Source organism: Gymnoscopelus braueri (assembly GCF_963280865.1).
Source record: "Gymnoscopelus braueri genome assembly, chromosome: 15".
NCBI lineage: Eukaryota > Metazoa > Chordata > Actinopteri > Myctophiformes > Myctophidae > Gymnoscopelus > Gymnoscopelus braueri.
Window position 1 is genome coordinate 35,824,640 of NC_137620.1, and position 27,500 is coordinate 35,852,139.

General features: G+C 40.2%; 1 protein-coding gene across 1 annotated transcript in view; it reads left to right on the top strand.

Annotated features, from left to right (window-relative positions):
• dnah2 (dynein, axonemal, heavy chain 2) overlaps positions 1–27,500 on the top strand; it is a gene marked incomplete at both ends in the record, with an annotated part of 428,475 nt that overhangs the window by 253,220 nt on the left and 147,755 nt on the right. Inside the window, 2 exons of the mRNA XM_080450915.1 lie at positions 209–334; positions 18,330–18,548. Coding sequence (XP_080307041.1) covers positions 209–334; positions 18,330–18,548 — 345 coding nt within the window. The remainder of the gene's footprint in view (positions 1–208; positions 335–18,329; positions 18,549–27,500) is intronic.

Genomic DNA, 27,500 nt, shown 5'->3' on the forward strand with positions numbered 1-27,500 from the left:
AGGTAAATAGTTGCATAGGTAGAGTAGAGTAAAAGAAGAGTCTAGGTCGTGTGGAAAGTTGTCCAGGGTGTTTTAGGGAAGACTCTACCAGTTTTGGAGCAGTAGACCCTCTCACTGTGCCTTTTAGTTATACATTGTTTGTTTTTGTTTTTAGAAACGAGATATTTTCCAAGAGTGACATTTGTGACCTTTTGCCCTCTGTCTTCAGATCCTGGTCATGTCCCTCAAGGACATGAACCTCGCCAAGCTGACCTCTGACGACCTGCTGCTCTTCAACGGGATCATCCAGGACCTCTTCCCCGCCGTGGAGGCGCCCCCTATAGACTACAGCAAGGTATTACTTATATACACTGTGGCTGTAGCTCCTGCTTACCCAGTGGAGTCTCTTATCCCACTAAGACCCGAGGCCGATTCCACAAAAGCCTTCTAAATCGGTAGTTCTCACACTCAAAAATGTTTAAAAAAAAATAGCAGATGTACAAGCTCGCAGTGACGCGCTGTGAGCTTGTACATCTGCTATTTTTTTTTAATAGCCAACGCAGAAATCTAGAATGACACAGATGTTTTCCCGGGTTCTTATGGGGTTCTTGTGATCGTATAAAACTGGAAAAGTCAGCATGTCTGGAAAACGCTATTTCCACCCCCCCCTGGAATTTTTTTTTGTCCTTTTGTAGAAGATTTGGAGAATTCGACTCAAATCGTTATTAATTATTCCAAACTTATATAACTGGTAATCACTCACAGTGCAGTGCAGACCGCTGCCAAGAATGCACGAAAGTGTTCTCAGTCATTTCCATGTCATTTTACAGAACGTACAAAAAGGAAGTTAAATTGCAATACGCCCACCAGCCACTTGCACACTAAATGGTCTGCGTTTCTATAGCGCCTTTCATCACACGTTACATTCGCACACATTCTCTCACTCACTGACTGTGGAGGAAGGCACCAACCCGCTCATCAGGAGCAGTTAGGGGTTCAATGTCTTGCTCAAGGACACTTGAACATGCAGCCAAGAGGAGACGGAGATTGAAACAAACAGCCACTCCTACCTCCTCCTGAGCCACTGCAGCCTAGTATTGAAATATTTTGTTCACAGACAGACAGACAGACAGACGGGTGAAAAAGTTACATAACATCATTGGTAAACAGATTTACATTTATGTTTGGGGTTATTTGGTTTACAAATAACTCCCTCGGGGGGTGGACCCTGGGAGACACTGGTTTTACGAAGGTAGCCTGGAGCAAAGCAGAGAACAGGGCAGTGGTGGAAAAAGCACTAAAATTCTCTACTTAAGTAAAAGTACAAATACTGCAGTATAAAAATACTCTGTTACAAGTAAAAGTCCAGAATTCAAATTTACTTGAGTAAAAGTACAAAAAGTATTGGCATCAAAATGTACTTAAAGTACCAAAAAGTAAAAGTACTAAATATTTGAAAATAGCAGATCTACAAGCTCACAACGCGTCGCGATGCGACGCGTTGTGAGCTTGTAGATCGGCTATTTTCAAATAGCCTAGGTATAAAATAGGGTTAAAGTGGTTAATGTGTGTTTCATAATATCATAATTTATATCTGAAAAGTAACTAAGTAACTAAAGTTTTCAAGTAAATGTAGTGGAGTAAAAGTACAATATTTGTCTCTGAGATGTAGTGGAGTAGAAGTAAAAAGTATTGGAAATTGGAAATACTCAAGTAAAGTACAAATACTCTCAAAATTGTACTTAAGTACAGTACTTAAGTAAATGTACTTAGTTACTTTCCACCACTGGAACAGGGTTACTATATACAGACCTAAGGTCATAACACAACGGCAAGCGGTTCACGCGGGGCGTTACCGCTCGGATCAGCGGGCATCGCGCCGCGATCATTGTTGTTTTGTCCTCCTGCGCGGTGCGGGAGAAAAGAAAAGCCGACCGCAATCCAGCTCTTGCCGCCCGCTGCGCAGCAGCGTGCACAAACGAGCACGCCCGTGAGAAGATTTTCACGGGACCCGCGCCCGCTTCGCCTCACCGCCCCCTCAACTTCGCCGCGCGTCCCAAATAATCGCCCGCCTCTCATTGGAAATTAATTACGTAGGCGCGTTGGCCGCTTGCCGTGTGAAAGGACCTTAAGAAGTTACTAAGAAAACTCATGAAGGAACTCTAGAAAAATACTGTTTTAAACAGCCGGCTAAACTGACCACATTAGTCAACGTTCAAGTGTCGGGCGCCAGATATAGGCTGCTATAGGCTGCTTGCTCTGATGACGATGTGATTGGATTGGATTGGAATCACCCTCGCCTTAGCTAGCCTCGTTCCCAGCAGCCTTACTCATCTGCGAAGAGAAAAGCCTGGTCACACGACCTATAATGCAGAGCGTGTCTATAGGGGCGGGACTTCCGTCATACGTACGAATTTCCCCCCGGAAATGATCTCTTTCGACTAGGGGTGTGCCGATATATCGTCCCGCGATATATCGCGATACGTTTTCGTGACGATATGTATCGTTTTGGGGGAAAAAAATATTGTTTTAATTTATTTTTATTTTTTTACAATAATAATAATCTGGCATGCAAACAGCCCCGAGGTGAAAAGGGTGACAACATGTTGTTCTTTTCGGGTCAGGTTTTTTCTCCCCCCATATTTTTATAATAAAAAAGTGCGTATCGTATCGAAATCGTATCGAAGTTGTGAGCCCAATATCGTATCGTTTCGTGAAATCGGCACACCCCTACTTTCGACCAATCTCAACACTCGTTTCATTCACGGAAGAATGTAAACAGATTTGTAAAGCGTCAACGTCATTTCCTTGGGCGGTACTTCTGCCAAATTCCGGTACTTAACACCGGGAATCCCGGGATGCGGGAAATCCCGGGAATCCCGAGGTTATTTACCGTCCCGGGAACTGACTTCGGTTCCCGGGATCCCGTTTTTTTTTTTTTTCTTGTTAGAAATGAATACTAATTAGTAGAAAGGCCTATCTACAGCGCATAGGAATTACTATTATAATTAGCCAAGTTACTTGCCGCGTTGCCGACCAGGGCAGGGTCCCATCGTCCCGTTGTGAACCGATATGGGACGCACTGAATGTAACAGTAATGAACAAAATAAAACACAAGTGGCCGTGATGCCCCCCTGCCTGCCCTGCGCACGCTGATTTCACCGTTTCCTCTGCTGTCAAACAGTAGACACCAGTTGACTAGTTGAGATTCAACATCAAGTGAAACGGCTGCATAAACAGTGGGTAGGTTTGATTTCGAGCCCAAGCAATGGCTTTGAGAGAGAGAGAGAGAGAGATGAGAGAGGAGAGAGAGAGAGAGAGAAGAGAGAGAGAGAGAGAGGAGAGAGATGAGAGAGAGAGAGAGGAGAGAGAGAGAGAGGAGAGAGAGAGAGAGGAGAAGAGAGAGAGAGAGAGAGAGGAGGAGAGAGAGAGAGAGAGAGGAGAGAGAGAGAGAGAGAGAATTAGACCGATGTGGTCGGTGGTCCGATTTTTTATCATCATTAATGTAGCCTACCCTACCTACACTTGCATTTTAGAACGTTCAAACTACCATTTTACTAGAACTACCAGTAGAACAAGTGAACTGCACAACAGCTGTCTGTCTCATTGATTGTCAGTGGCAGCGCATGCATGTGCACATCAAATCACACTACAAAACCCGACATTTGATCAACAACAAAATATAGATTAATACAACATACAGCTAACATCCCAAAATGGAGTCTTAATATCCAGCAAGTAGCCTAATATAAATTACAAGTTTAGGCTATCAAATCAATATCCTACAAAAGTAGAGATAAGCTGTGACCTCACACGGCGCTCTGATGGACAATAAATAAATAATCCTTTTGCAAATTCTCTTGTCAATAATGATACAAATGGAACGTTTATTTCAGCAGCTAGAGTTTGACATTGTTTGAGTGCGTGTTGGGTGCACAGCGCAGCTCCTCGTTTAAGTTAATTGTCTTCACCCGCTGCTGCGCAACAGGGTAGATCTCTGCCAGGCACTATATTATATTTATATATTATATTTATATGATTTAAAAAATCAACTTAAGTCATTATTAGTGCAAGTTCATAGGTGGACACAATAGGGACATTTGGGCACCTCAATATAAAATTGGCTATTTAAGTATCTACATATAAATGCAATTTCACTCAACCGGCCAGTGGTGTAAAGTAACGTAGTAGTTAAAGTACTGTTCTTAAAGGGGTAGTTCACCCCCAAATAACTTTTTTTCTATTAATTACTCACCCCATGGAGCCTTGAATTCATGGATATTTTTTTGTTTTTGTCGCATTCCTTCCTTTATTATTTGATTATAATAAATTTAGCCCCATTGATTCCGGTAGGAGACACAAATGCATTTGTGTCTCCTACCGGAATCAATGGGGACACATTTATTATAATCAAATTATTGGCTTAGGAATGTGACAAAAACAAAAAAATATCTATGAATTCAAGGCTCCAGATGGTCAGTAATCAATAGAAAAAAATTTATTTTGGGGGTGAACTACCCCTTTAAGTAAAATGTTGAGGTACTTTTACTTTACTGGAGTATTTCCGATGTTCAATACTTTTACTTCTACTCCACTACATCTCAGAGGCAAATATTGTACTTTTACTCCACTACAATTATTTGAAAACTTTAGTTACTTTACAGATATAAATTATTACATTATAAAACATACATTAACCACTTTAGCCCTGTTTTATATATAGGCTATTTGAAAATAGCAGATCTACAAGCTCACAACGCGTCGCGATATTTTCAAACATTTTAGTACTTTTACTTTTGGTACTTTAAGTATATTTTGATGCCAATACTTTTCTACTTTTACTTAAGTAACATTTTAAACATGGGACTTGTAACAGAGTGTTACATTATACACAATCTACATTACAGTATTTGTACTTGTACTTAGGTAGAAAATGTGAGTACTTTTTCCACCACTGCAACCGGCTAGGTCTTGCCCAGCGTAGCGTGCCCCTGAGCTGGCTGCTGGCTGAGGGAGACGTCTGGCCCTGCGGCAGACGTCTGTCAACGTTTGACACAACAGTTACAATGCATTATAGAGTGATTATACGTTGCTGTAAGTGGTCAGTGTGTGTGTGTGCGTGTGCGTGCACGCGCGTGTGCGTCAGTGGTGTAAAGTAACTAAGTACATTTACTCAAGTACTGTACTTAAGTACAATTTTGAGATATTTGTACTTTACTGGAGTATTTCCAATTTTCAATACTTTTACTTCTACTCCACTACATGTCAGAGGCAAATATTGTACTTTTACTCCACTACAATTATCTGAAAACTTTAGTTACTAGTTACTTTGCAGATATACATTATTATATTATAAAACATACATTAACCACTTTAGCCCTATTTTATACAAAGGCTATTTGAAAATAGCCGATCTACAAGCTCACAACGCGTCGCATCGCGACGCGTTGTGAGCTTGTAGATCTGCTATTTTCAAACATTTTTAGTACTTTTACTTTTGGTACTTTAAGTACATTTTGATACCAATACTTTTATACTTTTACTCAAGTATGTTTTGAATTCGGGACTTTTACTTGTAACAGAGTACTTCTACATTGCAGTATTGATACTTTTACTTAAGTAAAACATTTGAGTACTTTTTCCACCACTGGTGTGCGTGCGTGTGCGTGCGTGTTTTTTTCCTTCTTTTTGAATCTTGTTCTCTCCTTCAACATAGTACATTTCTGATCTCGTGCTAGCTACTGTATATCAGGAACAATCCAGCTTTCTCAGCTCATGAAGTCGCCTTGATGTCAAGCTCTGCAATTTCAGAACACTACTTTTTTTCAAATCCTGATTGCTGCGAGACCAATTATGTTTTCTTCCACAAAAGACTTGTCATTTTCTTTTTAGGATTTTGATTAGTTATTTGACACCTGTGGTGTCTCGCCTCCGCTGCTCGCAAAAGTGCTTCCGGCAATTGAGTGGCCTTGAATGAGCAATTTGACCTGCTGTGGTACACTGAAGTCTAAAACTTTTGGATTTTGTATGATGTATGACGAAGATTGTTACGGCGTGGCACCGAAGGGGCCAACCGTCTACAACTGTGTGTGTGTGTGCGTGTGCGTGTGTGTGTGTGTGTGTGTGTGTGTGTGTGTGTGTGTGTGAGAGTGTGAGACTTTTCCATCTAGTGGGTATATTCTTACCCATCAATTTCAATCAAAATGGTGGTCACTTTTGACCAGGAACAGTAAAAGTGTAACAGAGTTGATTAAACCACTCAAATGTAATGGGAGGAAAAGATGGCAGTCGGATCGAAAACACAATAACTATGATTTGGGAAGGTTGTAACCCTAACTAAACCCTCTAGCTACAGTAGGTGTAACATCCAGTTGCCCTCTCTACCAGCATGAATCGGTAGCACTTTACAATAATGACCCGTATAATAAATAAAGCATTTATAAACGTTTATAAGCAGTTTGTAGACTATTAACAAATCATTAACAACCTGTTTGTTGACATTCGTAAATGATTACTAAAACCTTTATAACTACAGTTACAAATCATTTATAAGGTATTAGTAAGTAGTGAACTATTCATGAATAAGCCATTCATATACATCTGTAAATTATTATTAAATCATTTGTAACTGATGTTATATAATATATACAAGCTATTTGTAGATAAATAACTAATCATAGACAAACTATTTATATAAACTATTTATATACATTGGTTAATAATAATAACATTGTAGAACATTTAAGAATCATTTAAACATGATTTAAAACACATTAAAACATTATTTATACTCTATTTTGGTCATTATTAAATTATGTAATTTAATATGTAGGAAATCATTTGGAAATGATTCATATAGTGGTATAAATGGAGTTTTTTATGGAGTTTTTTTCATGTTTAGCAAATGATGCGTAAGACATTCGTAAAGAGTATGTAAACCATTTGCAGACGTTATCATGGGCCTGAGCCTAGCTGCTTATTTTGGGCTTGTTTTCATAGACCTGGCCGCTTGTTTCTTTTGCAAAATCTGGCAACACACTGAGGAAGTGAACAGTGATGCAGTTGCAGACTGGACAGAAATATGTCTAATTCATGTTTTATGTCTTGTTGCAGGTGATCAAGGTAACATAAAATGGCTAATCTTACACACATGAAGTAGCATTATGACCAGGGGGTATTTTGATGGTGGCCGTTTGGCGCCACAATGTTTGTTTTGATGTTTAGGCTAGTAATGTCCTCCATGCTTAGCAGTTTAGCTTAGCAACTAAAGCTAACCTGCACTGGTGGTGACTGCAGAGGCTCCAAGCTGCTACTCTGTGATTCTGTTGTGATGAATTTCTTTGTTTAATTGTCAGTGTGTGTGCTGTGTCCAAGAGTTGTTACATTTTATATCTTAATAAATTGTTTTATACTTTTATACTGTAACGTTACTTCTGCCAGTTTTTGATGTCACATGTTTTACTAATCATTGTTAAACATGAAATAATAATGCATAGTCTTCACTTTACAACAAGGCACATGATAACGTTTGCAAATGGTCTACATACTCTTTACGAATGTCTTACGAATCATTTATTAAACATGAAAGATAATTCTAGTAATTGTTTTGTGTCTGCATTCATGAAAGCCAGGTAGTTTGCAACAGGTAAGGAGAAAGTCACATTAACAGACAGTTGTAAATGATGAACGGTCATCACTTTACTATAGGGCACATAATAACATGTACTAAGGATTTATAGATATTTTAGGAATGTTTTACAAAGCATATGTTAAACATGAACAAACACATTAACAGACAGTTGTAAATGATGAACTGTCTTCACTTTACTATAGGGCACATAACTTGTACTAAGGATTTATAGATATTTTAGGAATGTTTTACAAAGCATATGTTAAACATGAACAAACACATTAACAGACAGTTGTAAATGATGAACTGTCTTTACTTTACTATAGGGCACATAATAACATGTACTAAGGATTTATAGATATTTTAGGAATGTTTTACAAAGCATATGTTAAACATGAACAAACACATTTCCCAAATTACCGACAAGTAAAATTGATCAGGTGGAAATAATGATCTGCAGATAATTTTTTAATGTGTAATAATTGCTTAGAAATGGTTTGTTGTTCATGCCTTGGGCTAGAACAAAGATTTAACACATGATTTATGAAGTCTTAATACATGTTTAAAGAGAACCACGAAAAAACTCAATTTATACCACTTTATAAATTTTTACATTTACAAATGATTTCCTACAATTTAAATGACATTATTTAATGATGAACAAACTCGAGTATAAATAATGTTTTAATGTGTTTCAAATAATGATTAAATGATTCTTAAATATTCTACAAGGTTATTATAAATGATTTAATAATCATTAACCAATATATATAAATAGTTTGTCTATGATTAGTTATTTATCTACAAATGGCTTGTATATATTATATAACATCAGTTACAACAGATGTATTATACATGGCTTATTCATGAATTGTTTTACTACTTACTAATACCTTATAAATGATTTGAAACCATAGTTATAAAGGTTTTAGTGATCATTTACAAATGTCAACAAACAGGTTGTTAATGATTTGTTAATAGTCTACAAACTGCTTATAAACGTTTATAAATGCTTTATAATGGGTCATTACAAATGATTTAATAATCATTTACAGATGTATATAAATGGCTTAATGAATAGTTTACTACTTACTAATACCTTATAAATGATTTGTAACCATAGTTATAAAGGTTTTAGTAATCATTTACAAATGTCAACAAACAGGTTGTTAATGATTTGTTAATAGTCTACAAACTGCTTATAAACATTTATACATGCTTTATAACGGGTCATTATTGTAAAGTGCTACCCATGAATCAAAGTAGAACATCCAGAAAGCTGAAAGACCATGTTGGCTCCGGAGAGAGTCCAGGTAGACTTGGAGCTCTATGATAAGGGTGAATGAGGAATACTCAAAAAGCTCTGTGAGTGACGCCTGATGGACATCATGTTGGAAGCTACAAAATGCTCCTCAGGGCTTCTTCCAGGAGGTGAACCTCTGTTGTGTGTTTGCCCTTTAGACAGAGGAGGAAGCCTTTCCAGGCAAGCCTCATCAATGGTTTGTAATGAAAAGTAGATCGCAAACGGTGTTGAACTCCCCCATCCTGATGATTTTGTAAGACAAGCATGTGCACCGTCCTAATATTTATTTTACCGTGATGTATAATTCCCGGTCGAACACACAGATGATTGTCTTTCTTTTTTCTTCTTTCGTTTTTCCAAAACAACAAAATATGTATGCAGATTAGAACACATTGCTTTTATTACTTTTATACATGTTTTAGTTGCCTTAGGTTCATGATAAGCTACTCCTGTGGATGGGCTATCATATAGTAATTTACTTGTATTGACCCTATAAGCACTTAAAGTTATACAGTGCAGGTCCACAAATAACGATTTTTAGCAGCCTCTGCTGGTCATTACCGTCACTGCAGGCCGTTTGTTTATTCCTCTGTTACCCAGAATTCCATTTGTTTTCACCGGAAGACTGAAGCGTTTCAAAAAGCATTCTTTTAATTGTTTTATACGATCTGTGGATCGTTTCTCTTAGCCAGTGGAGCTTTAGTTACCGTGAGCTGTGTTTTCTTTTTCTGTTGTTTTTCGACCTTCAAATCATACAATCTCTTAAAATCAGCGTGAGTTTCCCTTTTGTTATTAGCGCGGTAGTTCCTGGCCAAACAGGAAACCGGTGCGGTAGTTCCTGGCCAAACAGGAAACCGGTGCATTTCTTCTTCCGTTTTCCGGCCGGATGACGTCATTTTCGCGGGAAAGGCCACCTTTTCAATAGAAATTATAATAGAAAAGGCTTTCGGGGGTGAAATTCATGGAGTGGGTGTTGTGAAACATTTGCCACTCACAAAAGATATACAATTTAACTTTAGTTTTGTTGAAAAAGTTACCTAGTATTACTTTAAGTATAGGTAAGGTAACCTGACTCAGCCAGATGGGGGTGGTATTGATTTTCACAATACACCCTGGGATCGCTCAGGGAGTAGAGCTACCCGGTCGCTGCGTTCACGAACCAATCAGAGGCTGCTAGGGGCGGGATCATCCAATCACCTGCCAAGTAGCTTGAAAAAATGAAACGCCGTCTTGCATCGATTCTGCTACCGGAGTCTCAAAATGTGTCGCAACTCGCAAGCTTCTTCCATTTGGCGGAGTCAGGTTATAGGTAAGGTGTTGCCCGATCAAATGGTATAGGCTACTAATCAAATCAAAGTCTGGGTGTGATGTCTGTGTGGCTGTACTGTGCATCTCCTCAAACACGTACAGTAACTGAGCGTAGGGGCGTTTCAACCTTCTGGCTTTCGTAAGCACCTGAACCGCCTACGCGGCAGCGACCTATATATATATAACTTGTGAGAGATGAACAGGCACAACCGATTGTATTAAAATAGTCAAATATATTCTTATTCTCGTGGGAATTCCTCCTCTTCCTGCCTATATCTCCTAAAGGCTCTCGTTTGTCTCTGCCTCTTCTGACGCAATCCTCTTCTCAATAACGCTAATAGGCTAACGTCAATTCATCTTAACAAAGCCATTTACACTGAGTGAGAATGCACTGTATAACGCACGTCGCGTCTACATGATCTAGTTCTGTGGAAGTGATATGACGGTAAAGCCTACGCAGGACTATAAATCACTGGCTGACTGTGCTGTAGGCATTGTAACTTTTGATGACACCTTAACGCAGTGGCATAAAACAGCCTTTACACACAGCAGCAAATAGAGGAATGTGGCATGGCAGACGGCGGCTGGCCTAAGACCACTTGAAGATAAGAGTTATAACTTAGCCGGCGTCACGCACCGGAAAATATTCAAAGAAGCAGTGAGCTTGTAGATCTGCTTATTTCAGTGCTCAATAGTTTATTTTACACTGGCAGTGGTGTAAAGTAACTAAGTACATTTACTCAAGTACTGTACATAAGTACAATTTTGAGGTACTTTTACTTTACTGGAGTATTTCCAATTTTCAATACTTCTACTTATACTCCACTACATCTCAGAGGCAAATATTGTACTTTTACTCCACTATAGTTATTTGAAAACTTTAGTTACTAGTTACTTTGCAGATATAAATTATTACATTATTTAACATACATTAACCACTTTAGCCCTATTTTATACCTAGGATATTTGAAAATAGCTGATCTACCATCTCACAACGCGTCGCATACCGGTGTACGTCTGTCGTCTGAGTATAAAGCAGGCTACACAGTACCGTATATAAATTGGCACTCTTGTGCTAAAGCTTGTAAAGTGTTGTGTACCTTTCGAATCAGCAAGCCTGTGAAGATGCCAGAGTTTTGACGGTAGAAGATAAATGACTTTCCGCTGCTCTCCATATGGTGGCAGTGGTTAGTGCAAATATGTGCTGCCATGGGGTGCTGGGGGTTCGATTCCCAGGGCACCTTCATTTCCTAGACCAGTTGTTCAAACTGTTTCGTTACCAAAGGACCCCCAAATTGATATATATTTGGCCGCGGACCGCCATCTGAAAATGTTTTGTGCCAGTGACCCCCCAGAAGGGGAGATTTGTGTTAAATAGCAGATGTGCAAGCTCGCAGCGCGGCACAAACCACTGTCCTAGACACTTGGTATTGTGAATGTTTTTAAGTCGGTCGCTACATAGACATTGTGAGGAGAGGGGTCCCCCATGCTAACCTATTCAAGTAGTTTGCTCAGTTAGCAGATCGACAAGCAGATTTTCTACTTTTGATGCTTGTGTGTGACGCCGTAGTATGATCAAAATATTTAATTTACGCAAGAACACGAAAAGTTAAAATGTGGAGATAAGAGGTTTTCGTCCAACTAAATGTTCTTGGTTACTGTCCACCACTATTAAGCACTTTTACACGTCAGCTGATGTAACCGCGATCCCATCAGCATTCCTGTGAAGAGCCCCCCCACCGAGCCCAGGGACCCCCTGCCTACAGACACATTGCTTTGTGCGCTGACACAGCATGCATGTCTGACAGCACCACAGCGTCTTATCTAGGAGGCACCCAGTGGTGAAAGAAGTACTTTTTACTTAAGTGAAAATTGCATTAACACAATGTAGAATTACGCTGTTACAAGTAAAGGTCCTGTTTTCAAATAATGTTACTTGAGTTGAACTAGAAACGTACTGGCATCAAAATATACTTACACCAAGTATTCCTATCTCCATATTTATAAGTTTTTCTTTGTTCGTAAATTAACTTCTTACTTCATCATACTACAGCGTAGGACATTAGCGACTTCAGATTTTTGCAAGTCGACTTTCTGTCAACTACTCAACTTCGGTTTCCTTTTATAATCCGAAAATGACTTACCTGGATTTCATATCTGCCCTAAAGCGATCCTTTCGCCCTTAATGTACGGCTTCTGTTTTTATGTTAATATTGGGCTTATAGATTCCATGGTGACCAGCAGCATTGGATAATGATAGGCTTACATAATGTTTGATGCATTTATCCAGCACAACAAAGTTTGCGGCTTCTGTTGTGACTTCTGACAGTGCAGTTCAGCCCGTCAGTCACTGGGACAGAGCGCACGCAGCGGACCTCAGCACATCAAAGGCAGAGGCACAGCTGCCTGAAAAGGTCTCGTTAATTATTGGCTGAGAACTGCCGATGCCTGGTTCCATGGGAAAAACAAAATGAGTATAACATAACACAGTTGGAAAAGGAAATAATCACTTCTGTTCGCATGGAACAAAAAAAGGGAAAAAAGATTTAAAATAAAAACACGACTTTCGACTTCTCCCGGTGGGCGTCGACTTGTGTTAATCAAGTCGACTTGTCGGTTAATGCCGTACTACAGCGTCATACAAAAGCATCAAAAGTAGCAGATCCTCGAAACGCGGTGCGAAGCAACGCGTTTTTGAGCTTGTACTTAGCTACTTTTGAATTTTAATCCTGAAAAGTAACAGTTTTGGACATATGAGGTTTCCACCCGACAGAAACGATATGCAGAGTGTGCAATTTCACAAATTTGTAAAAAAAATTAAATACAAAATCTTCCAAAAATAGCAGATCTACAATCTAGTAGGGCTTGATTGGTCAAGGTGAGTTTTGTAATGCTAATCTAAATGTAAAAATGTAAAATAAATAATAGTATTGACTAATGACGTAAAAATATAATATTATTTGCCTCTGAGATGCTTTGGAGCAGTAGTATAAAGGATAAGAAAATGTACATACTCAAGTGAAGTAAACGTACCTCAAAACAGTACTTAATTGAGGTACGGTACTTGAATAAATGTACATAGTTACTGTACACCACTGCCAGGGCCCCCTGTTGAGAGACACGTAGCTTTGTGCGCTGACACAGCGTGTGTCTGTGACAGCACCGCAGCGTCTATCTGGGACCCTCCCACACCCACCCAGCCTTCCAGCTGCTCTGAAATGTGCATAAATGTCCTCTTTACAATGCTGACTCCCTGGAACCCCCCTGCTGACTGCCTCTGTCCTTCTGTCCCTCTGTTTGTCCCTCTCTGTTTCACCGTTGGTTGCAGGAGATGCGTACGTGTGCATGTGTGCGCGTGCGTGCGTGCGTGTGTGTGTGTGTGTGTGTGTGTGTGTGTGTGTACTTGTATTACTATACCTGTGCTTACCTGTGTTAAAAACATATTTGCGGAGCTCACAATTAGGAGAAGATTCAGGTTAGGAGTAGACTGGGGTTATGGTTGGGGTTATACCTGATTTATACTTAGTTAGCACGCCCAGTGTTGCATGTCGAAGTACAATCTACAAGCTCTACAAGCTCAGAATGTGTCCCCGTTTTTTGGGGTTAGAGTTAAAAGGTTTCATTTTTAGTTTTCAACGGCATTCATGATGAACGTGTCTCCCTAAAATGTTGATGTCCTCACAAGTATAGTGATACAAGAGCGTGTGTGTGCGCTCGCGTGCACGCGTGTGTGTGTGTGTGTCTGTGTTTGTGTGTGTTTGGAAACATTGCAGATAAACAGATAGATGAATGAGTTTTGCTCCACCACCTGCCGAGTGTGCACTCACTCGCTGACACACACACACACACACACACACACACACACACACACACACACACACACACACAAATGCGCACGCTGAATTATTAATGCAGCTGTGATAGTGCATTTTTCATAAGTCCCTCATATCTCCGTACTCTGAAAAACAGATGGTACATTTAGAGGTGGCAACCATGTGGGGCGAGTGAGAGAGAGTGAGAGAGAGAGAGAGAGAGAGAGAGAGAGGGGTCGATGATAGACCTGTCATCAACCTCAGAAGTTTTTCTCTCTCTCTCTCTCTCTCTCTCTCTCTCTCTCTCTCTCTCTCAGACCCTCTATGGGGCTCATCAGAGCACTGGTGTTTACTTTGTACGCACGTGCATGCGTATGCGTGTGTACAGTGGTGGAAAGTAACTAAGTACATTTACTTAAGTACTGTACTTAAGTACAATTTTGAGGTATTTGTACTTTACTTGAGTATTTCCAATTTCCAATACTTTTACTTCTACTCCACTACATCTCAGAGGCAAATATTGTACTTTTACTCCACTACATTTACTTGAAAACTTTAGTTACTTTTCAGATATAAATTATGATATAATGAAACATACATTAACCACTTTAAACCTATTTTATACCTAGGCTATTTGAAAATAGCAGATCTACAAGCTCACAACGCGTCGCATCGCGACGCGTTGTGAGCTTGTAGATCGGCTATTTTCAAATATTTAGTACTTTTACTTTTGGTACTTTAAGTACATTTTGATGCCAATACTTTTGTACTTTTACTCAAGTAAATTTTTAATTCTGGACTTTTACTTGTAACAGAGTATTTTTATATTGCAGTATTGGTACTTTTACTTAAGTAAAGAATTTGAGTACTTTTTCCACCACTGCGTGTGTACGAGGGAGCGGACGTCTGTTCGGCGTGTGGTTTGAGCGCAGGTGTGTGTGTGCATACCAAGGCATAGTGTGTTTATCTTTGCGTGCGTGCGGGGCCGTCACCAGGTGTATGTACAGTACAGTATGTGTACATTTGCATGGTGTTCTGCGTGTGCTCTGACACGGGCCCGGCCCGGCCCGGCCCTGTGTTGTGCTGTAGTGTGGTAATGAGAGAGCATCATTACTTCGTCTCAGGGAAGAGGGAGGCCTCCTCCCTCTATTAGCTAAATGCATCCTCAGCCATCTGCCCACTGACAGGCACTGCTGCTCCACTTCTTTTTACTCCTCCTCCTCCACCTGCACTGTCTGTCTGTCGGACCCCTGGTCCGTTATACTAAGTATAGAGAGGGTTTAACCCTTTAAGACCTGAGGCGATTCTTTAAAAAAAATCTAAATCCTAACAGTTTTTGGAAAAAAATCTAAACATTTTTTTTTTCACGATTTTTCAAAAATAGCAGATCTACAAGTTCATAGCGCGGCACTCGGTGCCGCGCTATGAGCTTGTATATCTGCTATTTTTGAATAGCCAAAGACATCTAAAGTGACACAGATGCGTTCCAGGTATCAATGGGTTAAGTGGTAAAAGCCTCATTTAGTCTCCATCACTGGTGATGGACATATTATCACTGGTGATGGACAAAAAATCTAGGGATTCACTTGGGAACGACTTGGGTCCAATGTGGATCTCAAACTTCACGTTACCAGCTTGTTACACAAGTAAGACGCGCGAACGCGGGAAGCGAACGCAAAAAAAATAAAATAATGAAAAAAGGATATTTTAAAAAAAGTAACAATAAATATAAAAAATACAAAATCTGCGTTAAAAGGAGCATCTTAGAAAAATGCAAATTCACCCAATTTTTTTTTTGAATGTTTTTGAACAATTCAACAAAGTGTTTGAAGTGCCTGTTTCACCCACTTCCGGGGGGCGGAGCCAAAATCCGAGGCCGAAGTATTTGTTCGTAGACCCCCACTTAGGGGGGGGGTAGGAAAAGTTTGGGAGCGATTCGGGCACTTTTCATTTAACATGGGGTTTCAATGGGGAGTTTTTAGGAGCCTTTTCCGGGGCGTGGCTTCCGGGGGAAGGGGCGGGCTTAAACGCAACCTTGACAGGTGTGTTGAGTTTTCAAAGACCTTTCAATTGATGTATGGTACGTCTATATTGGACATTTACTTGGCTGCACACAGGCAGTGCACACATACTGCACACAGAGACACACACAGAGATACAGACACACAACCCGAGCACGGTTTCATAGTAAGCTCCACTTGCGCGCCTCCTTCCGCTGCGTTCGCAATCAGTCATATGACATCAGTCGTCCCTGACATATCTGTGAGGTATGACTCCAAATTTGGGCCAGGTGTTAATCTGATTCGGCCCCCTTTGACTTCAATTCTAAAATTGGAAGTTACAGTATTTCAGAAAATATGAAATGGGTGAAAAAATGCTTGGACGTAATGCGCTGGCCTACTGGTGCTGCTGATGGATAGACCCTCTAATAGACGGCTATTAGAGGGTCTTTCTTTCTCTCTCTCTCTCTCTCTCTCTCTCTCTCTCTCTCCAGTTTGTTTGACACAGACACAGGTTTGTGGCAGCTCGACGCCTGTGTGTACCAGCCTTGTCTCCCTTGATTGTTTTCAACAACCGCTATCTGTCAGCCGGGATGTCTCTGTTCCTGTCTCTTATTCCTAAGGCCTAGCTAGACTGCGTGCATTGTCTGCTAAGTTCTGACGCACCATTTCTGAAGGGTTAGATTTGCTCTTTGGCGGATGAGGGGGAAATCCATGCTTCTGCTTTTGATATACCCCTCTAATCATGCATTTTCATGGCCCGGTGCGGATATGTTTTATCCCTGCTACTGGTCATAATATTCATTTCCTTTAGGGACATTTTGGAAAAGTATGTTTTATATCACAATTGAATAAAAACATGGTGTTAATCAGATTAACCCGGGCATCACTATTTGTTGTTGCGAATTCATATTTGACTCAATGTGTCGTGCTGCGATGCGTCGTGAGCTCGTTGATCTACAGGCTTTTGGATCTACAAGCTTGTAGATCAGCTATTTTACAAAGTACTACTGAACCCCAGTATGCCTAATCTGGGGGGGACCACTCACCAAAAATAGCCGATCTACAAGCTCACAATGCGTTGCATTGTGCGTTGCATTGTGAGCATGTAGATTGGCTATTTTTTGGCAAAGAGATTTAGTGTGTAGACGGAGATGATTAACAACAGCAACAAATCAAACACTGTATGCAGAAATGTTGTTAAATTGAATACAAACACCCACACGTTGGAGTCCCTCCACCCAGAGCTTATATGTAGGAAATATAACAAATTGATCTATAACACACTCTCTATATTCTCTAGAGTTGGCATCGCTTGAAAACATCTCCGGTCAGGGAATTACTGTAGAAGCGACGGCTTAATTGCAAAGTACACCGCCATTATGTGTACGCTAATGTGTCACACCAGAGAGTCGACAAAGCGAGAAGACAGTAAAAACTCACCGAGTGGAAAAACTTCCTCGGAGGGCCAGAACTTGAAGCTAAACAGTTTTGGAAACACAAGGGTAAGAGAGAGAGGCAAGGAAATGAGTGCCCCGTCTCGTCAGCTCCCAGGGAGAGTTGACCTCTTTCCGAGGAGGCTTTGGGTCGGAATCGGAAATGGGTTTCGGGGTTTATATTGCTTGGCTGGGTCCCCACAGGAGCAGCGAGCGGTAATATGCTTTAATGAGGCTGGGTCTCGGGGTGAGAGAATACATTTCTCGTTTTGGGCCCGAGGTTGAAAAAGGGGTCTATTTATCTATCTATACACTGTATCTGTGTCACCTCCAACCAAGTCCTTACTCTGTATCTATGACTCTATCGATGTGCCTGTATGTCCATGACACTATAATTCTATAGTATACGTGGGGTCACTAAGATATGTATGTGATTACCTTGCTCTGGATAAGAGCATCTGCTAAATGTCTAAATCAGAGGTCTTTAACAGGGGGTCCGGGACCCCTAGGGGGTCCTCAGAGTTACTAAAGGGGGGCCGCCAAATCTTCATGTGATAGGATTTTTTTTTTACATTAACCACTTGAACCCTAGCATCCCTTTTCTGAGGAGAACTTTAGCCAAAAATAGCCGATCTACAAGCTCACAATGCCTCGCAGTGCGAGGCATTGTGAGCTTGTAGATCGGCTATTTTTGGCAAAGAGGTTTAGTGTAGAAGGAAAAAAAGAGAAGTTTAATCTGAAACACAATTGTATACAATATAGAGGGGGTCCCTGCTTCATCTCTCTCTCAGCTAGGGGGTCCTTGGCCTGAAAAACGTTGAAGACCCCTGGTCTAAATTGTAAATTGTCTCTGTTTGCCAGCTGAGAGAGGCCGTGGAGGACGAGCTCCGTCAGAGCGGTCTGCAGGTGACGCCGTTCACCGTGACTAAGGTCATCCAGCTGTACAAGACCAAGAAGTCTCACCACTCCTGCATGCTGGTGGGAAAGACGGGCAGCGGCAAGTCGGTCACCTGGAGGGCCCTGCAGGGGGCGCTCACTGCCCTGCACCGCAAGGGAGAAGCTGACTTCCAGCCGGTCAGGGTAGGTACACACACACACACACACACACACACACACACACACACACACACACACACACACACACACACACACACACACACACTCACCTATTATCCTAGACTCCAATAGAGTCTAGAGCCAGTATGCGAGCGCAGGCTGGCTCCAAAAGAACCTGATGACCGCCCAAGGCTTAGGATCTTTACTGCGATCTCTCCCTCTTGAAATATACTGTATGCAGTGGTGGAAAGTAACTAAGTACATTTACTCAAGCACAACACTTAAGTACAATGTTGAAGTATTTGTACTTATTTATAATACTTTTACTTCTACTCCACTTCATCTCAGAGGCAAATATTGTACTTTTACTCCATTACAATTATTTGAAAACTTTAGTTACTAGTTACTTTGTAGATTTTGATTATTATTACAAAACCACTTCAGACCTATATACAATTTGAAAATAGCCGATCTACAAGCTCACATCGCGAAGCGACACGTTGTGAGCTTGTAGAAGGACTTTTATACATTTGAAAACTTGTGAAATGGGATGCATAATGAGTACTTTCTACTTTGGGTACTTTAATTACATTTTGATACCAATACTTTTGTACTTTTACTCAAGTATATTTTGAATTCCAGACTTTTACTTGTAACATTTATTTCTAAATTGCAGTATTGATACTTTTACTTAAGTAAAAAATTTGAGTACTTTTTTCCACCACTGACTGTATGCTCTTTGGTTTCTGTTGTGTGTAAGCAATAATAACGATAATAGCGATTTTCAAACCGGTCGTCCTGAAAACCCCACCTCCAGTCACTGTGATTAGCCGCGATACGCACTGAGGGAGTGCTCAACGACCATGGCACTGCTCGCCCAGCGGACGCCTCAAGCCTGTAATGTATGCTCCGTCGCGTGCCGAGAATGGCTGAGAATAGACCTAGGCCTGAGTCACACTAAATTGACTCTGGGCTGGGTGTGACTAGACCTGTTGTGTTGGGGGTGGGTGATGGTTGACTTAAGCAGTCACACCTGGCTTAAGGCCAGGTGTCAGCCTTCACCCATCATGTGACTGCTTAAATCAGCTCTCACCCACCTACCACATAGCAGCACAACACGCCAGCCGCGTATAATTTCATGGTAACTTCCAAGCCCCGCCCCGCCTGCCTTGCGATTGGCTGAATGCAAGAACGAGACAACAAGGCGCCCCCTTGTTGTCGGGGCAACCAGTCGCCCCCCCCGAGGCGGCAGACCGAAGTGGTCAGGCAGGGGTGTCAGCCTCGACCATAGCCTGGAGGTAAGAAGGAGCTGTTCCTTTCACTGCCCTATATAGGCTAGCACCAGGGTCTTAACCCATTGATACCTGGAACGCATCTGTGTCACTTTAGATTTCTTTAGGCTATTCAAAAATAGCAGATATACAAGCTCATAGCGCGGCACCGAGTGCCGCGCTATGAACTTGTAGATCTGCTATTTTTGAAAAATCGAGGAAAAAAATATTGTTTTTTTTTCAATTTTTTTTTAGGATTTAGAAGACATTTCTAGAATCTTCTCAGGTCTTAATGGGTTAAACTGGACGCGAGCCGCTACGGGGAGCCAGTGTAGAGAACGGAGAAGGATATTTGTGTGGGAGAACTTGGGGCGGTTGAACACCAGACGAGCTGCAGCTTTCTGAACAAGCTCCAGAGGTCTGATGGCAGACGCTGGGGCATACACTCGTTGTTCATAGTGTACATACATTCATTCATGCATTGAGGATAAGAAGTACTTTATATCCATTAATATGTCGTTCCTGTCGGACAGAAATCTTGTATATCCATATTTCAACTTCTTAATGTTTTGTAAATTAATATACTACTTCGTCATACAAGAGTGTTGTACAGCAGCAGTGAAAATAGCCGATCTACAAGCTCACAACGCAGTGCGTTGTGAGCTTGTAGATCGGCTATTTTCACTATTTAGAAATGTTTTTCAAATAATAATGAAAAAGGAATGGTTCTGGACGTACAAGGTTTCCCCCCGTCAATGTACATAATATTCATTACTTCAGAGACCCAGATATCTATCGCTAGAATCTCATTATTTCATTTTATTTCCACAATATGATACGACATGATGAACTTTATCGTCCCCATGGGGAATAAGTCTTGGACCATAGTGCTGCACACACGGTATCTGCCTCCATAGTAGTAATACAATAAAATTAAAAAAGCATATAAACATGGCAGCATACCACTACATATTACACATATTGCATACACATATTGCACACATCAAATATTCACATATTATTGCACATAATACTCAACCAGTGATGATAAGAACACACCATAAAGCTATTGGACAACCCTCTGCAGCCTCAAGCAATATTATTTACAATTGTAATAGAGGTAGACACACAAATGAGTTTTTTTTTCTTTCTAATGGCTGACTTTACATAGAGAATATGACATGGATGAGACAATATTCTCAATGCTTGTCTGAAAACAGACTGCTCATATATTGTTTTGACTGAAATGAAATTTCAGGTTTGGATGCCAATTTTATTCAATCAGAAGAGAAGACTCATACAGGATACACTACAGGATGCAAGCAAGTGAAATTGGAAATTATGAAACAAAACAGAAAAAGAACAGACACAATTGGAACTGGAACATTATACACTCGAAGCTGAGAAACTTTGTGGCGTTCTCTCTCTCCTGATTGGATAAAATTGGTTTCCCGGCCTGAAAATGTTTACTAAATAGGTGGAGAGATCGGAGAGTGTTACTTAGCAAACTCTATATGATTACTGTCAGAATAATATTCAGAGCTTTAACGTTTTAACAAAACAACACTCTCTTCCTTCTTTCTTCTACTTTTTTTCTTAATAAAACATTACAGTGTTAGTTGGCTATACGTAAACGTAAAAATACTATGTATCAATAGTTGTGGTGTGAGTATGGTGTGTGTGAAGGTTGCACACTACACCTGTGGGACTACAAAAGATAATATTACTAATGTAGAGCATGTCCTATTTGCTGCTAACAAAAACGTCAAATTTTCAACATGAACTGACCCAGAATACAGTATGAGTGAGCTTTCATTCCTTCATGAAAATGTTTGGCAAGTGGACCCGGTATAAGCTGCATAATAGCCTATACACACGTGTCCCGTTCATACAATTATAATGTACCTAGTAACCGGAAATGCCTGCCCATTCACTCATTCATTCATGCTCACCGAGCGCATATACTCCCTTTTTACTGCTGCTTCCGTGTTTGGTTTTGATGACGTCGTGGGGCCCTTCCGCGTCATAGAGTTAAATCTCGTATGCACAGTAGTGTCTACCTCTGCTCTGTGCGCAACCCCTTTAGTCCATGAGCCAGACAAGATTTCATTATCGAAAGAGTGGGCAAAACCATACCTATATAAAATTGTTTATAGGGTCAATATAAGTAAATAAATATATGATAACCTTTCCACAGGAGCAGCTTTTTCATATTTAATATGCCACCTAAATTGTATATTTAAATATGCAAATTAGGCATTAGGAAAATATGCCCGAATTTGCATAACTTTCCAGAATCAACATTGGAACATTGGACAAAGCCAGAGTCAACATTCTTTTTTCATTTTGTTAAGATTTTGGAGTCAAAGGTTTTTAACGAGGGAATATTCAATATCTGGCTCAATTTTGGGGCTCTGGCTCATGGGCTAAATGCCTAATTTGCATATTTGAATATGCAATTTCATAAAACTTGTAATACGATAAATCATTGTCTTCATGTAAGTAATCAACTGGGTAAATTTCATTATGATAACTATTTTTTAAATTTTGTAATTTTTTCACCTGTACATAACAAAATGTGTGATAAATATGAAAAAGCTGCTCCTGTGGAAAGGTTATCATATATTTATTTACTTATATTGACCCTATAAACAATTTAATATAGGTATGGTTTTGCCCACTCTTTCGATAATCATTGCTCAATTTTGGGGCTCTGGCTCATGGACTACTTGCACACAGAGGTTGTGCGCAAGAACATTGGTCGAAAACGTTTTAGCCGGTTCATGTAATGGGCCCCAGCTGTGTAAAAGCTGCACAGAGTCGGCTACCAGGACATTAGAGCTTCACTTTTTCCCTCCCGGTTCTGGGAGCGTGTTCCTGTTACTGAAAACTAATGGACTTGGCTTTGCATTTGCGTAGCTCTTTGCCTCTGCTTTGTCCCATATTTAGCTGTAACCTCGTTGTGAATTGTCCCTTTACTTTTAGCATGTCACCTTGTTACATAATTAAGTAAACTATCATTGAAGTTAGACAGGTTGATATTGATTTGATTCTTATTTTCAATGGTGTTAAATAGCTCTATATTCTGATTGCAATCATTGCTATAGAGTGTTTGTTCAGTAACAGGGGTCTCCCCGTCTCTTCAGCTCTTTAATAAACTTATCTTATCTGTCTAAATACCTCCAAAAAGTTAGTGACACCCACAGTCACGAAACTAGAGGGAGCGTAAACAACAATCTGGTACCACCCACCCATAAAACAAACATGGGCAAATTCTCCTTCTACAGCACGGCCACCAAGGTATGGAATAGTCTAACCCCATCCCTCAAAAAATGCAGTTCGCTGGGCTCATTTAAAACAGCCCTAAAAATTCATCTTTCTGGAGGCCATAAGAGGATGTAGTACCAGTTTCCCGGTAGACAGACGACCCCCCTCCCCTTTTTTTGTATATATTTTTTATTTTTCATGCAGCTTTTTTTTGTACATAGTGGTATTTTTTCTCTGTATTTTATGTTGATTTGAACTGTTTGGTTGCTACTATATATGTCTATGAAATTAATTCAAGGACCCCAACGGAAACAAGTCCGCAAATACTTTTTTGGTCGGACCTTTTAGACAAAAGTTTTATAAATGTAACTGTGTTGTTTTACATTCTTTTGCCTAATAAAAATTTCAATCAATCAAACAGAAAATTCTGTCCGAGATGCCAACTTCATCCAATCAGGAGCGAGAACTCATACAGGATAAACAGGCGAAATTGCAAGTGATGAAACAAAACTAAAAAGGCAAACTATCAAATAGGTTCTCTCTCTCCTGATTTGTATGAAATTGTCAACCCACCTGAACATGTACTTTCAGTTTATTAAAGCGTTGGAGAGAGGGAGAGAACCCTGTTACTGAACAAACACTCTCTGCTGTAGCAATGGTTACTATCTGAATACAGAAAACGTTTAGTTTTGACCCATACATATCATTTACACCAGTGGTTCTCAAAGTGGGGTCCGGGGACCCCCAGGGGTCCTTGAGGGGATACCAGGGGGGTCCCCAGCAAAATGTGGTAATATAGCATCACAATAATTTTAACCTTTTATACTTTGGCTATTCAAAAATAGCAGATATACAAGCTCATAGCGCGGCACCGAGTGCCGCGCTACCAGCTTGTAGATCTGCTATTTTTCAAAAATCGTGAACATTTGTGCAAACTTTTGAATATTTATATTTTTAAAGCGAACATTTGTAACTCAAATCTTTGCTTCTGGGGGGGTCCCTGAAACAAAATATTTTAGATGGGGGTCCGCGGCCAAATACATATCATTTTGGGGGTCCTTGGCATGGAAAAGTTTGAGAACCCATGATTTACACCACCACAGTAGGCTACGTGAATCTCAACCACAACAACCATCAGTACTTAGTAAACTCAACCTTTGGCTCTGTCTACTGTTTTTTCGCTCTACCCCAAATCTCTTTGGCGAAAATAGCCCATCTACAAGCTCAACACTTGTAGATCTGCTATTTTCGCCGATTGTTCCCCCCAGAATATGTATATACTAGGGTTCAAAAGGTTAAAGTTGACCCGCCATGGGATCAAGCTCGTCTTGTCTATTCACGATGACCGATGAACCCTGATGACGATAACCAAGAACGCTGAGGCCGATCACACCATTATGGAGCATAGATCCACACATTTACTGAATTTCCCTCGGGATTAATTTAGATCTATCTATCCTGGTCTTATCTGTCAATACTAACACATGCACACGCAGACCAGTGGTGGAAAGTAACTAAGTACATTTACTTAAGTACAATTTTGAGGTATTTTGTACTTCACTTGAGTATTTCCAATTTCCAATACTTTAATCGGATCCAAATATTGTGCTTTTACTCCACTACATTTATTTGAAATCTTTAGTTACTAGTTACTTTGTAGATTTAGATTATTATTAGAAAACATACATTAACCACTTCAGCCCTATTTAACTTTCAGCCATTTGAAAATAGCCGATCTATAAGCTCACAATGCGTCGCATCGCGACGCATTGTGAGCTTGTAGATCGGCTATTTTCATACATTTTTTTGAAAACTTGAAATGGGACATTCTGCATAATGAGTACTTTTACTTTAGGCACTTTAAGTACAATTTGATGCCAATACTTTTGTACTTTTACTCAAGTACATTTAGAATTCCAGACTTTTTACTTGAAACGGGGTATTTCTACATTGCAGTATTGATACTTTGACTTAAGTAACAAATGTGAGTACTTTTTCCACCACTGACGCACACACATGCACACGCACACACATGCACAGCTGATGGGGTAGATGAGTACTGATGTTAGTAGTGACTTTGCTTCCCTAATCATTGAGACTAATTGCATTAGCATAATTTGAAAAAGCCTCTTTTGTCATTTTTTTTCAAATTGTAATGTTTCATCCCCTATCCTGACTGTTATGCTTTATGTAGATAGGAGATGGGACAGAGTAGAGAGACATGGGCACCTGAGGACAGAGCGAGAGAGGACACATGATGCGAGACAGACATTTCCTCATCTTAGAAGGAGCAGATCTACTAGGTCAAAGCTTTTGATACTTTCTTGTGTAGAACAATCAATTAGAGCATTAATTTACGGAAAAAAACTCAAAAAGTTAGAATATGGAGATAAGAGGTTTCTCCCTGACAACAGCGATATGGTCACTGTGAATATATTGTTCTGTCGAGTAGAAAACATGTATCTCCATATTTGTATGTTTTTTTCTTAAATTAATGAGAGAGAGAGAGAGAGAGAGCGAGAGAGAGAGAGAGAGCGAGCCGTGGGATATTTTGGATATAAAAAAGTGTGCCCTGACAGGAGAAAAAAAAAAAGGTTGGGAAACACTGAACTATTGAAAAATGGAAATGCTCCGGTAAAGAAAAGTACCCAAAAAATTACACTCCCATGTACAGTACTTGACTCTAAATCGACTTATACTTCCCAGCACTGCCAAAGGAGCACTCGTGTTTGAATCCGTGTTTGACTCGTGTTTTACACCTCGTTGTCTGTCGCTGGGAGCGCCGCTCACCTTAAAGCCCTGAAAGTGACCTGCTGTGCCTCTCCTCTCTCTCTCTGTGCCATTGATTCTGTCTGCCTCTTTGTATTTCTCAGCCTGTGGGTTAAAAATAGACCTGAGATCGACTATTCAGGTCGGCGGCCATTTTAGCTCTAGAATTTCGGCTTATATGTCATGTTGCTAAGTAACTGGTGATATGTTTTTTTCTTTCTTTTCCTATTTCGACATCTCTCTCGTGATGTGTTAGGTTGACACTGGTGGTGTGGGGTATATTTTTCAACCAGCACTTTTGTACAGAAGTTTCTAGGCAGGGCTGAAACTTCTCTACAAGGCACATGCAGCATCCTTACTGTTGCACTTATAAAGTCCCACCACCTGTCAATGCACAGGCAGAATGACTTAATTTGCAACGTGTATAGTGGACCACGTTAACCCCTGGTGTCCCTATTTTGGGGTTTGTCATAGGCAAACGTTTTACACTATTTTCCAGAAATGTCCAAGAATTTTCCATTTCTTTTCTAAAATAGCAGATCTACAAGCTCCCAAAGTGTCGTGTTGCGACACTTTCGGAGCTTGTATATCTGTTATTTTTGCTCTGTATTAAACAACAAAGTATTTAGGGCATAAGAGGTTAAATTCAAGATCATTCAAATGACTAGTCAGTCAGCGGTGGAAAAAGTACTCAAATTCTTTACTTAAGTAATAGTACCAATACTGCAATATAAAAAATACTCTGTTACAAGTAAAAGTCCAGAATTAAAAAAAGTAAAAGTACAAAATTATTGGCATCAAAATGTACTTAAAGTACCAAAAGTAAAAGTACTAAATATTTGAAAATAGCAGATCTACAAGCTCACAACGTTGTGAGCTTGTAGATCTGCTATTTTCAAACAGCCTATGTATAAAACTAGAAGTTACGCGGGCCGAACTTCTAGTACGACGCTGATAGGCTCGGAGAGTGAGGTTGGGTTGCCATGTCCAGGTGTTGTAAGCGTGAAGTGGGTGTAAATTGGTTAGAGAAAGTGCGTCGACGCATGCGCAGTGCGCAGCTTTGTGTTTTTTCATGAAGCTGGTTGCTTGTTGCTCGCGCACAATCTGGCAACAGCGGTGAAAGACGTGACGAAACCAGTCAAACCAGTTACATCTCGCGCATGCGCCTCATCTCGAATTGTAGTATAGATAGGGCTAAAGAGTGGTTAATGTATGTTTCATTATATCATAGTTTATATCTGAAAAGTAACAAGTAACTAAAGTTTTCAAGTAAATGTAGTGGAGTAAAAGTACAATATTTGCCTCTGAAATGTAGTGGTTCTCAAACTCAAACTCAAGGACCCCCAAAATGATATGTATTTGACCGCGGACCCCCATATCAACTATTTTGTTCCAGGGACCCCCAGAAGCAAAGATTTGAGTTACAAATGTTCGCTTAAAAATATATATATATTCAAAAGTTTGCACATTTTTTTTTACGATTTTTCAAAGAATAGCAGATCTACAAGCTCATAGCGCGGCACTCGGTGCCGCGCTATGAGCTTGTAGATCTGCTATTTTTGAATAGCCAAAGTATAAAAGGTTAAAATTATTGTGACGCTATATTAACACATTTTGCTGGGGACCCCCTGGTACCCCTCCAAGGACCCCTGGGGGTCCCCGGACCCCA